The 14,536-nt window shown below is 46.6% G+C and overlaps 1 protein-coding gene across 1 annotated transcript in view; it reads left to right on the top strand.

Moving 5' to 3' along the window:
- Positions 1-14,536, top strand: part of LOC137414939 (WD repeat and FYVE domain-containing protein 3-like) — a 58,601-nt gene that overhangs the window by 3,350 nt on the left and 40,715 nt on the right. The window contains exons 4-7 of the mRNA XM_078769248.1: positions 5,356-5,462; positions 5,881-6,034; positions 7,567-7,658; positions 8,391-8,603. Of these exons, the coding sequence (XP_078625374.1) occupies positions 5,356-5,462; positions 5,881-6,034; positions 7,567-7,658; positions 8,391-8,603 (566 nt within the window). The remainder of the gene's footprint in view (positions 1-5,355; positions 5,463-5,880; positions 6,035-7,566; positions 7,659-8,390; positions 8,604-14,536) is intronic.

Genomic DNA, 14,536 nt, shown 5'->3' with positions numbered 1-14,536 from the left:
TTGTATACTGAATCGAGGCTCGTGAAAGAGCTGACATTACTTCACAAACAAATCAACCAGACAAACAAAATATATAAAAAGAGGGAGCGGAAGACAAGAGAAGGGAAAGCACACAAACACTTGAGAGCACACAACATTTAAGAGCAGGGAGATGTGTGGGAGGGCGAGGGCTTGGGGGGAGGAGGCGTGGGAAGGGGGGGGGGGGAGAAGTATAAAGCGCAAGGACACCAAGGACTTCCAGGACAGAAGTTGCTTTTTCAAAAAAGTGGAATTGGGGTGAAATTAGCGGGGATAGAAAAGTTCAAGGTTTTGGATGGAGGAAGATAAGAGATGGTGGTTAACAGCTGTTTTAAAGACCTGGAGGGTGGAGTGGGATTGAAGAGAGTGAGGGAGTTTGTTCCAGAGGTGGGAGAAAAGAGGAATGAAGGAGTGAAGGTGAGCAGAGAGTCTTGATTTTGGCAGTTTAACCATAAGAGGGTTGCAGGCAGATCTTGTGCGACCTGTAGGAATATTTGTGGGACAGAGCCCAGAGAGAGCTGGGGGGGCAAGGCCAGAGAGGAGTCGGTAGAAGACGGAAAGACCACCAACCTGCCTGCGGTGAGTGAGTGAGAGGCCCTTGGAGTTAGCTTCATCGCGGGAGATTCCAATGATTCTGAATGCTTTGGTTTCAACAGCGTGAAGACGAGCTAGGTGTGAGGCAGGAGCACCAGCCCAGAGGGAAGAGCAGTATTCCATTGAGCTGCGGAGGAAAGCCTTGTATGTGGTGAGGAGCTCAGGTGTGCTAAGGAAGGACTTCGCACGACGGAGGATGCCCAGTCGGCGCCTGGCTTTGGAGGCCAGATTTGAAATGTGGTTTTCCCAGGAAAGATCATGGCAGATAGTGAGACCCAAAAGCTTGAGTGACAGAACTTCTTGGAGAGGATTATTCAGAAAGTGGATGGGAGGGTTTTCCAGTCGGTCTTTTCGGAGAGACATCATAAGAGTGTGAGATTTGTCAGGATTGAAAGACATGTTCCACTTGTTTGCCCAGTCTGAGATTTTGTCCAGGTCTGCAGAGAGTGAGGAGGCTGCAGACTGCCGATCTGAGGGATGAAGAATGGAGCGACAGAGAGTAGAGTCATCAGCAAAGAGATAGAGAGGATTTTCAAGAGAGTCAGAGAGATCATTGATGAAGCCAGAAAAAGCACAGGGCCCAGAACACTGCCTTGGGGAACTCCAGCCTGAACAGGAAGAGGAGATGAGAGAAACCCATTCAGGGCCACACGTTGACTACGACTAGAGAGGAGGTCCGCCAGCCATGCGTGGAGATTTCCATGGATACCAACAGAGGAGAGTTTGGTGAGCAGAGCGGGGTGCCAGACCGTATCGAAGGCACGTGATATGTCAAGGGAGACAGCTCTAATTTCCTGTTTGGCATTGAGGACCTCCATCCATTGTTGAGAAAGCAGAAGCAGCATGTCCAGAGTAGAGTGACCAGGTCTGAAACCAAATTGATGATCAGAGATCAAGCCATTGGAGAAGAGGAAAGATTTCATATCTGAAGCAATGATGGATTCCATGACTTTGCTGATAATTGGGAGAAGGCTGATTGGTCTGTAGTTGCAGGGATCTGTTTTTACACCTTTTTTGTGCAAAGCGGAGATGTTGGCAGATTTCCAAGCAGATGGCAGATGACCTTGAGCAAAAGAGAGGGTGAAGAGAACAGAGAGAGGGAGTGAAAGAGCAGAAGAACAAGATTTTAGGACCCGTGGGCTGATGCCGTCAGGTCCAGTTGCAGAATCAGAGTCGAGGGTTGACAGAAACTTTTCCACCTTGTCAGGAGGAAAGGACACAGAGTCCAGGAGCAGCTGGGTATGGTGGGTACAGAGAGGGATGGCTTTGGGACACAAGATTTAGAGGCAAACACAGAGTTGAGGCATTCAGTTTTTTCACATGCGGAGTCAGCCGTGTGGCCGTTTGAGGTGAGGGAGGGGATGGAGGGGGAACAAACACCAGAAACAGATTTGACCAGACGCCAACAGGATTTGGAAGAGGGAGACAGATAAGAGAGTTCTGTCCTGAGAACGGAGAGATATTGTTTCCTGGCTCTCCTGAGGGTGGACACACACTTGTTTCGGGCTTTGTGAAAGGAAATGAGATTTCCTTCCGTTGGATTTGCTTTCCAGGAGACGAAAGCAAGTTGTTTCTGGGCAATAGCCTCACCACAAGATTCCGTGTACCATGGACGGGAGGAAGGGTATGACAACTGAAGACGAGATGGGATAAATCTGTGCATGAGAGAGAGCAATTTACTTTGGAAGAATTCCCAGGATGAGTTGATGTCAGAGGCGGTCGAGATGGGAGACCAGTCCAGATGATTGATGGCTGCTTGAAGACCGTGCCAGTTGGCCTGAGTGAAATGCCAGACTCGTCGACGCTGAGGAGGCTCTCTGAGAATGGTCAGAGAGATGTTCACTTTAACAAGCACATGATCAGATGAGCCGATTGGAGCAGAAGAAGAGCAGCAGACATTTTCAGGGAAGTTAGTCATAACCAAGTCCAGAAGAGAAGATGCTCCGTTGACTGAGATCCGGGTCGGGAAATTTACAGATTGTGTCAGTCCCAGTGAGTCACAGAAGTCCTTTGCTGAAGAGCCATGGCTGGTGAGAGAGGTACCCACACCCAGCCAACTTGCATGGTGACAATTGAAATCACCACATATGAGGAAGAGAGAGTTGGGATGGGTAGATAGAAGTTGGTCCATGTTATCAGACAGCGAGATGTAGATGGAGTCATCACTGTTTGGTGGACGGTACAACACACATATGAACAAAAGGTGGGAGCGAAGGGGACGCCGTAGCCAAAGGTATTCCTGGGGGGTGAGGTGGAGAGAGGGCAGTGCAGGGCGAGTGAGGAAGAGAGTTTTTTTATAAAGATAGCAACCCCCCCCCCCCCCCCCCCTTCAGGACGAGGCTCAGGTCTATCATAACGGAGGAGGGAGTAACCTGGGATAGATACCAAGGAATCAGAGACATCATGAAGGAGGAAAGTTTCTGTTGAGCAGATCACGTCTGGTTTGTCAGAAGCAACCTGTATGGAGAGATCAGTCAAGTTTGAGCGAAGGCCCCAGATGTTTGAGGTCCATACTGTTAAAGAAGAGGAAGGGGGAGCATCGGATACAGAACGGGGGGGGGGGGGGGGGAGCGGTAGGGTAAGAGGAGGAAGAGGTAGGGAGAGCTGTTGAAGGTGTGTCAGAGATTTCAGAATAGCTTGGAGAAAGGGAAGAATGGGGCGAACAAAAGGTTTGATGGTGATTGGGTGAGGTGTTATTTGAGGAGGGGGAAGAGTGAGGCAGAAGGTTGAGGGAGATTAAGGTGAAAGTTGGAAGGGGGAATAAGCGGGGAGGACGCTTTGAGGAGGAGGGGTGAGAGGGGAGTCTCGGAGGGGAGGAGTGAGGGAGGGTCTTGGAGGGGAGGGGTGTGGGGGGAGTTTAGGAGGGAAGGGGCAAGGGGGGAGATCTGAAAGGGATAGGTGATGGGGAAGATTTGGAGGGGATGGGCAAGGGGGAAGATTTGAAAGGGATGGGTGATGGGGAAGATTTGGAGGGGAGGGGCAAGGGGGAATATTTGAAAGAGATGGGTGATGGGGAAGATTTGGACCGGAGGGGCAAGGGGGTGGATTTGGAGGGGAGGGGTGATGGGCAAGTTTTGAAGGGGAGGGGTGATGGGGAAGTTTTTGAGGGAAGGGGTGATGGGGAAGTTTTGGAGGGAAGGGGTGATGGGGAAGATTTGGAGGGGAGGGGTGAGATTGGATTTTGAAAAATGTACGATTAATGGGAAACGAACATTTCTTGCAAAATGAGTTTCTTGCGACCTTCGAGTCAAAAATACGTTTGAGGACGCTGAAGGATCGGTGGAGTTCTGGAGAGTTTAGGGAATGTAGAAAAGAGGAACTGTAACTGTAAGAGATGGAATTTTTTTTTGGAATGAATAGATTTGGTGAGCAAGTCGAAAGCATCCTTTTATAGAAGAAGAAGAAAAAGGTGTTATAGTATATGACAGAATACAGTTCTTCAGGGGACAGTTGAAACATTTTTTAACGACGTGAACACGTGATCACAAACAACGTGGTTGAAGAACCAACGAACAAATAAGAACGAACAACGAATAAGAACAGAGAAGGGAATATCTATATATATATTTTTGAGTTGAGCTGAAAACACAGACAGAGACCGAACGTGAAATGTGAAAAATAGAGACCGAAAGTAATTGCGAGCGCAATCGAAGAACCGCTGAGACAGAAACAAAGCCTCAAGCCAAGGTTAGACACGGTAGCCTACTAGTACTACACTAGGCCTCAGAATACGTGACACGAACTAACCGACGATTCTGTACACAGGTATGAAAAACCAACACCAAGAATACAATTAAAGACACCAATAGTTACACACACCGAATGAAAGATACAGTTTCGACAAAAACACAATTGTGAAAAGTTACTTCACTTCGAAAGCGTGCGCGCATGGACAGCTTTGAAGAGACGTGATGTGACGTGACGAGAAGAGACGTGAAGAGACTTTGAAGAGATTTAAAACGTTAGACAAGTGGTCGATGTTCGGGGAAGTTAGGGGGAGAAGAGAAAATCTAAGAAATAAGCAATACAGCGAAGGAAATAACTTAAATTCACAAAACACCGATGGGGGGAGGGAAGCCGAGAGAAACCAGGCTGCGCACACGGTGGGAAAAGAAAACGATTAAATTATACAAAAGTTTGCAAGAATTGCAAATCAACACCAACTGGAAAACACACTGCAACACATGCACAATAAAAAGCGAGTAGAAATTGACGAAGACACGAATGGAAAAAATACTTTAACTTTTGCTGCCGTCCAGAGGTCGAAAGACGCTTCCTTGCTCCAGGGACCGGAAACGGAAGTCCTACACATGCAAAACAAGCGCACACACAAGCACACACACGCATACACACGCACACACACACATGTACACACAAATGTGATCACACACATACGCAAATACCCACACGAAAACGCCCACACATACATGTGCATGCACAGACATAAACACGAACATACGCACACACACACATGCAAACACATCAAACACACACACACACGTGCAAACACATCACACACACACACACACACACACACACACACACACACACACACACACACATACGCAAATGAAAACACACACACGTTCACTGCACACACAAGCACACACACACTCACAAGCAAAGACTTAACTACATGTATGTAAACACATGTACAAGCACATAAAAAAAAAAATTCAGAGTTGATGAAAGCTTATATATAATTGAGTAAACGATGAGAGTAACTTGCTGTGGTTTGTTTAGGTGAAATACCGGCATATCATTATGGTACACACTACTCCTCAGCCATGATAGTTGCATCCTACCTCGTGCGAATGGAACCTTTCACGCAGACCTTCCTTCGTCTTCAGGTGTGAACGAAGGACAGAAGATTCTGGCAATTTTTACACTTTCTTCTGAGTGTTTCAGCTCATTACTTTTTCATGTATATTCTCTCCATTTCTATTTGTACCATCCTATATCTATTTGTACCATCTCTCCCATACCTTGAGTACATGCTTTCTGTTGCACCCTCCCTCCTTCCCCCACTCGAAGTACACAACAACACACAACATGCATTTTAAGGCCATTTTCCCTGCTAGAGCGGGGGTTAGCCTTACATTACAGGTTAGCCTACTCGAAGTACACACTTACATTTTAAACCCCTTCCCCATTGCACATTTTCTGAGCCCCTCACCCCTCCCTGCATGCTCACTTTCATCTGGCATATTCTGTGTTTATTTCTACTATCACTTGTTCCTCATTTTTCTGTCACTTAATTGCGTTCAGGGTGGCCACTTTGACTTGGCAGATCGCATGTTCCACAGCGTGCGAGACACTTGGTACTCTGCATCAAAACACAACATGGCTGACGTCAAGGAGCTTATCCCAGAGTTCTTTTACCTCCCAGATTTCTTACTAAACTCGAACAACTTTGACCTTGGTGAGATGCAGATATGTCATGCAGTGATCTTTTTGCAATGCAATAATTATTTTTGGATGAATCTTTTTTTCTTTTTTTTACAAGTTGGCATGTTTGATGTGGCTATCTTTATTGCAAACCACATGATTCTGGGATTCCGGGTTGAAATCCCACACACTGTGTGGATTTGACCATTGTCTCAGATTGTCATCATAAATAATGGCAAAATACACTCATATCCCATAATGTCCTTAACACTCATATCCCATAATGTCCTTATACAATGTATGATGTACAGTGCATTCAGAAAGTATTCAGACCCCTTCACTTTTTTCACATTTTGTTATGTTGCAGCCTTATGCTGAAATCGTTTAAATTCATTTTTTCCCTCATCAATCTACACTCAATACCCCATAATGACAAAGAGAAAACAGGATTTTAGAAAGTTTTGTAAATTTATTCAAAAGAAAAAACTGAAATATCACATGACATAAGTATTCATACCCTTTGCTATGACACTTGAAATTTAGCTCAGGTGCCTCCCATTTCTCTTGATCATCTTTAAGATGTTTCTACACCTTGATTGGAGTCCACCTGTGGCAAATTCAATTGATTGGACATGATTTGGAAAGGCACACACCTGTCTATATAAGGTCTCACAGCTGACAATACATATCAGAGCAAAAACCAAGCCATGAGGTAGAAGGAAATGCCTGCAGAGCTCAGAGACAGGATTGTGTCGAGGCTCAGATCTGGGGAAGCCTACAAAAAAATCTCTGCTGCATTGAAGGTTCCCAAGATCACAATGGCCTCCATAATTCTTAAATGGAAGAAGTTTGGAACAACCAGGACTCTTCCTAGAGCTGGCCGCCCGGCCAAACTGAGGAATCGGGGGAGAAGGGCCTTGGTAATAGAGGTGACCAAGAACCCGATGGTCACTCTGGCTGAGCTCCAGAGATCCTGTATGGAGATGGGAGACACTTCCAGAAGGACAACCATCACTGCAACACTCCACCGATCTGGGCTTTATGGCAGAGTGGCCAGACGGAAGCCTCTCCTCAGTGAAAGACACATGAAAGCCCGCTTGGAGTTTGCAATAAAGCACCTAAAGGACTCTCAGACTGTGAGAAACAAGATTCTGTGACATCACATAACATAACATTCTGTGACATAATTCTGTGATTCTAACAACATAACAAAATGTGAAAAAAGTGAAGGGGTCTGAATACTTTCTGAATGCACTGTATGTACAAGTCCTTCCATTAGACTCTACTAAAAATGCAGGTTCATATGTGATGTTTCAGAATACCATCTGAGATCATGTACAAGGTCAGATGTAAGAAATGACTCTTACATGCCATACGTATGCTCCCATTATTCTCATTTCCTTATTGTCTCACCTACTAAATCTGGAATTACTTTCAAGCCATTTTTTAACACACTTTCTTAAGACAATTTCAGCAAACCTTCACCACTATAGATGCTCTAAGGAAAGTGTATCTGGTATATTTGAAGAGCAGAGGTTGAAATTATTGAGTGCACATCACTTGCAGGCTGTAAACAGAATGGTATACACCTTGGGCATGTGATTCTACCAGCCTGGGCGAAGGGAGACCCACGTGAATTCATCCGCCTTCATCGAGAGGTTAGTGAATAACCGAAGCACCACTTCTGCCCTCATGCACGATCCATTCATCCCCATAAAGTTTTATTTGTTGCTTTTTTTTTTTTTTTTTTTGTTTTTGTATACAAGATCGAGGCTCGTGAAAGAGCGAACATTAATCACACAGAAAGACAAACCGACACATAAAACATATAACATAGGGAGCGGTAGACAAGATGGGGAGAGAGGGGGAAGGACACAAACACAACATTTGAGAGCAGGGACCGAGAGACATGGAGACATCGAGAGATCTGAGAGAGGGCGAGGGCTTTGGGGGGGGGGGGGGGGGGCGTGGGAAGGGGGCAGTAGGAGAGGTATAAAAATCATTTTTATTTTCCATTATTTGCTTAAATTAACCCACCCCTCCTCCACGGTGGCCTTGCCTCCTCATTGCCCTCTTTTGGAGCCTTCCAGCCCCAACCTCTTTTGAAACCCTCAACTCTCCTTGCCTTATTTTCATCTCCCCATACCCCCAGTCATCCTCTTTCAGATCCCCTCACCATCCCCACACCCTCTTTTGGGTCCTCCCTTTGTTCTAGCCTCCTTTGCCCCCTTCCCATAATGCCATGTTTACCTCCCAATGCCCTTCCTCCTCTCATGCCTCCCACACCTTCCTCGCCTGCTCTTTCATCCATAACCTCTCTTTCTTCTCCTTATTTTTGTCTTCATAATGCTTCTGTTCTTCCCACCTGTTTTGAATTTCACCTCGAACAGGCCTTGGAATGCGACTTTGTGAGCAGCCACTTGCATGAGTGGATTGACCTCATTTTTGGTTACAAGCAGCAAGGTCCGGCAGCCGTTGATGCCGTGAATGTGTTTCACCACCTTTTCTATGAAGGCCAGGTGGACATTTACAACATTAATGATCCACTAAAGAAAACTGCGACCATTGGATTCATCAACAACTTTGGACAGATTCCAAAGCAGGTGTGTAAAAACAAAAACAAAGAAAAAAAAAACACGACACAACGTTATTCGTTGGGATAATATACTTTATCTTGAGGTTTCAATAGTGTCAGTGCAGCGTATACTGTATGTCTGAAGCTACTCTTAATGTTTCAAAACCATACAACAAAATGGAATATGGAGAGGAACATAAACAGAATAAACAAACAGTTTGCTATGACTTCTTGGATTGCCATGATGAAGTCAGGATTGTTGCTCTTGACATCTCAAAAGCCTCTGTAAAGTGTGGCACAGAGATCATGTATGTACATAAAATAGAGTCCTATGGCCTCTCTGGACAAATGCTTGCCATTATCTCTGCGTTTCTTACCAATTGACATATTTCAGTGGTGCATGAAGGACCATCGTCCCCTACACCTAGCATTGATGGAGGTGTTACTCATGGTTCTGTTTTGTGGCCCTATGTTGTTCTTTATTTATTTATTTATTTTTAAATACAAGATCGAGGCTCGTGAAAGAGCTAACATTAATCACACAAAAAAATCAAACAGACACATAAAACATATAATAAGGGGAGCGGTAGACAAGATGGGGAGAGATGGGGAAACACACAAACACAACATTTGAGAGCAGGGACGTCAGGAGATCTGTGGGAGGGGGAGGGCTTGGGAGGAGGAGGCGTGGGAAGGGAGGGAGGGCTAGGAGAAGTATAAAACACAAGGACACTGCAAGGACTTCCAGGAAAGAAGTTGGCATTTCAAAAAAGTGGATCTGGGGTGAATTAGTGGGGGTAGAAAAGATAACGGTTTTGGATGGCGGAAGATAAGAGATGGTGGTGAACAGCTGTTTTAAAGACCTGGAGGGAGGAGTGGGATTGAAGAGAGTGGGGGAGTTTGTTCCAGAGGTGGGATAAAAGAGGAATGAAGGAGTGAAGGTGAGCAGAGAGTCTTGATTTTGGCAGTTTAACCATAAGAGGGTTACTGGCAGATCTTGTGTGACCTACAGGAATATTTGGGGGACAGAGCCCAGAGAGAGCTGGGGGAGCAAGGCCGGAGAGGAGTCGGTAGAATACAGAAAGACCACCAACCTGCCTGCGGTGAGTAAGTGAAAGGCCCTCGGAGGTAGCTTCATCACGGGAGATTCCAATGATTCTGAAAGCTTTGGTTTCAACAGCGTGAAGCCGAGCTCTGTGTTGGGCAGAAGCACCGGCCCAGAGGGAAGAACAGTATTCAATTGAGCTGCAGATGGAAGCCTTGTATGTGGTGAGGAGCTCAGGTGTGCCAAGGAAGGACTTCACACGACGGAGGATGCCCAGTCGGCGGCTGGCTCTGGAGGCCAGATTGTAAATGTGGTTTTCCCAGGAAAGATCATAGCAAATAGTGAGATCCAAAAGCTTGAGTGGCAGAACTTCTTGGAGAGGATTGTTCAGAAAGTAGATGGGAGGGTTGTCCAGTCGGTCTTTTCAGAGAGACATAGTAAGAGTGTGAGATTTGTCAGGGTTGAAAGACATGTTCCACTTCTTTGACCAGTCTGTGATTTTGTTCAGGTCTGCAGAGAGTGAGGAGGCTGCAGACTGCCGATCTTAGGGATGAGGAATGGAGCGGCAGAGAGTGAAGTCATCAGCAAAGAGATAGAGAGGATTTTCAAGAGAGTCAGAGAGATCATTGATGAAGACCAGAAAAAGCACAGGGCCCAGAACACTGCCTTGGGGAACTCCAGTTTGAACAGGAAAGGGGAGATGAAAGAAAAACCCATTCAGGGCCACACGTTGACTACGACTAGAGAGGAGGTCCGCAAGCCATGCATGGAGATTTCCATGGATACCAAAGGAGGAGAGTTTGGTGAGCAGAGCGGGGTGCCAGACTGTATCGAAGGCACGTGATATGTCGAGGGAGACAGCTCTAATTTCCTGTTTGACATTGAGGACCTCCATCCATTGTTGAGACAGCAGAAGCAGCATGTCCAGAATCGAGTGACCTGGTCTGAAACCAAATTGATGATCAGAGATCATTTAAGTACATAAATGACCTGTCAGATCACATCCTTTCCCAGCTAAGCATTGATGCTGATGATTCTACACCATACCCAGCTTATCCAGCCACCATGTCATATTTCTCTCCTTGAGAGGATCCAGCAGCATGCTGTCCGTCTGGGAGGGCATGATTTGTTGGCATCATCATTGGTACCACCAATTCAGTTCGCGCCTCGTGCGGCCTGGTCTCTCCGGGCTCCCTCCCCCCCCCCCCCCCCCCCCCCCCAGAATTTCCATGTTTTAAACATTTCCCAGTGTATACCCTGGATTAGAATAGGTACACCGTATCCCTGCGTGTCGTAAGAGACGACTAAGAGGGTTGGCGTCAGGAAGGGCATCCGGCCATAAAAACATTGCCTCAAAAAGAGAACCATGACAATTACAACGACATATGGGCAGGGTACAGCCCGAAGTGGAGATCGGTTTCTGAGGTTTGGGACATGGAATGTAGGGACAATGACAGGGAGATCAGGAGAAGTGGTGGAAGTATTGGTCAGAAGAAGAGTGGACATATGTTGTGTGCAAGAGATGAGATGGAAGGGAAGTGGTGTGAGAATGGTGAAGGGTAGGCACTTACAGAAATACAAGTTTATGTGGCAAGGGTGCCTGGAGGGCGTGAATGGTGTTGGTGTCCTGTTTTCTGAGGAGTTTGTAGACAGTGTGGTGAGTGTGACCAGAGTGAGTGATAGGTTGATGATGGTGAAAATGATGATTGGAAAGCTCTTGGTGAACGTCATCTCGGGATATGCTCCGCAGGTTGGTCGAAGCGATGAAGAGAAGGACAAGTTCTGGTGTGCGATAGAGAAGCTGATGGAAAACGTGAAAGATGAGGAAGTTGTTGTGGTAGGAGGAGACCTAAATGGACATGTGGGAAGGAGTATGGATGGTTTTGACGGAGTTCATGGGGGTTACGGATATGGTGTGACAAATGGAGAAGGTGAAAGGATTTTGGAGTTTGCCGATGGAGCTGATTTGTTGATTTGTAATACTCAGTTCCAGAAAGAGGATAATAAGCTTGTTACATACACGTCAGGTGGGTCGTAGACAACCGTTGACTACGTGATGGTGCGTAGGCGAGATAGGGGGCACCTCCGGGATACAAAGGTGATCCCGGGGGAGGAGGCTGTTTCACAGCACCACTTGGTTGTCTGCGACATAAGGGTGAAAGGTGCGAGGAGAGCTCGGCGGGTGAAGTACCAGCCGAGAATGAAGGTGTGGAGGTTGAAAGAGGTGACAGTAAGGGAGGCATTAAAAGAGAGGCTGAGTAGGGTCGAGGATGATGTCGTTGAGCTTGAAAGTGGTTGGATGTCAATGAAAGCTAGTCTGTTGGGAGCCATTGGTGGGGTATGTGGATGGACAAAAGGACCAGCGAGGCACTCGGAAACATGGTGGTGGGATGATGAAGTTGGAAAGAGGATTGTCGAGAAGAGGAAGAAGTTAAAGGAGTGGCAGAAGGCGAAGGGTACGGGAGCAGAAACAGCAGAGCATGAAAGTTATAAGGCAGCCAGGAAGGCTGCAAAGAAAGAGGTAGCAAAGGCGCAGGAGGCATGCAGGAAAATGTTCGGAGAACGCTTGGATTCGGAAGAGGGTCAGAAAGCAGTATTCAGGATTGCAAAGCAGATAGCGAAAGAGAGGTGTGATGTGATGGGGGTGAGTTGCTTGAAGGATGAAGTGGGACAAATCGTTGTCGACCCAGATGGAATTAAAGGAAGATGGAAAAGATATATGGAAATGCTGTTGAATACAGAGAATGAATGGGATGGCAACATGGAGAGTAACCCAGTTTTAGGACCGGCAGAGAAGATAACTGAGAAGGAAGTTGAGGAAGCGATAAAAGCAATGAAGGGTAGAAAAGCGGGAGGGCCGACGGGAGTTGTGGGAGATATGTTGAAGGCAGCAGGAAGTTGGGGTGTGAAGAGAATGACAGAGATCTGTAATCTGGTGGTGAAAGAAGGCCGCATTCCAGTGGATTGGGAACTGAGTACCCTCGTCCCTCTATACAAGGGTAAAGGTGACCCTCTGGAGTGTGGCTCGTACCGAGCGATAAAGTTATTGGAGCATGGAATGAAGGTATTGGAAAGGCTGTTGGAGAGGAGGATAAGGAAGAAAGTGAAGATCGACGAAATGCAGTTTGGATTTATGCCAGGAAGAGGAACGACAGACACGCTTTTCATTGTGAGGCAGTTGCAGGAGAAGTACATGGAGAAGAGGAAGAAGTTGTTTCTTGGGTTTGTTGATCTGGAGAAAGCATTCGATAGGGTTCCACGCAAAGTATTGACATGGGCATTGAGGAAGTTAGGAGTGGAGGAATGGTTGATCAGAGTAGTGATGGCAATGTACAAAAGAGCGCACACAGCTGTAAGGACGAAGGACGGGAACAGTGGTGAATTTGAGGTGAAGGTGGGAGTGCATCAGGGGTCGGTACTAAGTCCACTAATGTTCGTAGCTGTGATGGAGGTGCTGGCTCAGAACGTAAAGGATGGTTTACCGTGGGAGTTGTTGTATGCAGATGATCTGGTGTTGATTGCGGAAAGTATGGATGGACTGAAGGAAAAGATGAACAAGTGGAAGGAATGTATGGAGACAAAAGGTCTGAAGGTGAATATCGGAAAGACGAAGGTGATGGCAAGTGGTAAAGCATGTGGTGAGGTGGAAAGAACTGGGAAGTGGCCCTGTGCTGTGTGTAGGAAGGGTGTCGGAGTGAACTCCATTCAATGCACAATGTGCGCTGGGTGGGTTCATCAAAAATGTAGTGGTCTGAGAGGGTCATTAACCAGTGTGGCAGCTACATTCAAATGTAAGGTGTGCACAGAGGGAGCTGCAGATGGAGGAAATGTTGAGTTGGATCTTGGAGACGGCGTGAAGCTGGAAGGTGTGAAAACATTTTGCTACCTCGGAGACATGCTGAATGGAGAAGGTGGATCAGACTCGGCAACGGTTGCTTGAGTGAGATGTGCATGGAAGAAGTTTCGGGAACTGAGTGGTGTGCTGATGATGAGGGGAGTGTCGTTGAAGCTGAAGGGAAAGGTGTATGCTGCATGTGTGAGAAGTGTTATGATTTATGGGAGCGAGACATGGGTAATGAACGTAGAGCAGCAACAAAGGTTGGAAAGGGTGGAAATGCGAATGGTTCGACGGATGTGCGGAGTATCGTTGAGAGAGAGGAAGACAAATGATGAATTGCGAAAGATGATGGGAATAGAGCCTGTGATTGATGCTGTGAAGAGAAACAGGTTGAGATGGTTTCGTCATGTGTTGAGGAAGGATGAAAGTGACTGGTTGAGAAGAGTGATGGAAATGAATGTAGAAGGATGTAGAGGACGGGGAAGACCGAGAAAGACTTGGCTAAAGATGGTGGAAGAAGAAATGCGGGCAATGGGGTTAACATGGAGAGATGCAGAAAATAGGGAAAAATGGAGAAGATTGTCATGGGGACCGCAAGGCTAACCCCCGCTCTAGTAGGGAAAATGGCCTTTAAAATGCATGTTGTTGTGGTTGTTGTATCATTGGTACCACATTCCATCTGGCATTCCCTAGCTTGTGTCCAGGGCTTGTGGATGACCCTTCACTTGCTGAGGCACCGTTGACGGAGAGATACCAATCCTGATACAGGTATGAACAAGGAGGGGGAGGGTGGCAAAAGTCAGTCTTGTATTGTGGTGCAAGTGGATGCGGTGTGTGCGGAAAGGAAAGGTTGAGAGGTGCAAATCAGTATGCCTGCCCTGACCTGGGGCTAAGCTGGCTGTTGATAGCTCTTTCACATAGGTTGTCAACAGCTCTTCAGCTCTGGCTGTGATAGGTCTTGTGCATCAAGGAAGATGAATTCGAATATTACTTTCCAAGAGGACTGCAAGATATAGATATGTATGTCAGTATGGAGTTCTTCCCTTGCCAGGGACCTGCCCGCTCTCTCACTTTTCTG

The sequence above is a fragment of the Myxine glutinosa genome, unplaced genomic scaffold (genome assembly GCF_964187855.1).
Source record: "Myxine glutinosa unplaced genomic scaffold, kmMyxGlut1.1 SCAFFOLD_1776, whole genome shotgun sequence".
NCBI lineage: Eukaryota > Metazoa > Chordata > Myxini > Myxiniformes > Myxinidae > Myxine > Myxine glutinosa.
This window is presented reverse-complemented; position numbering and strand designations above follow the sequence as displayed.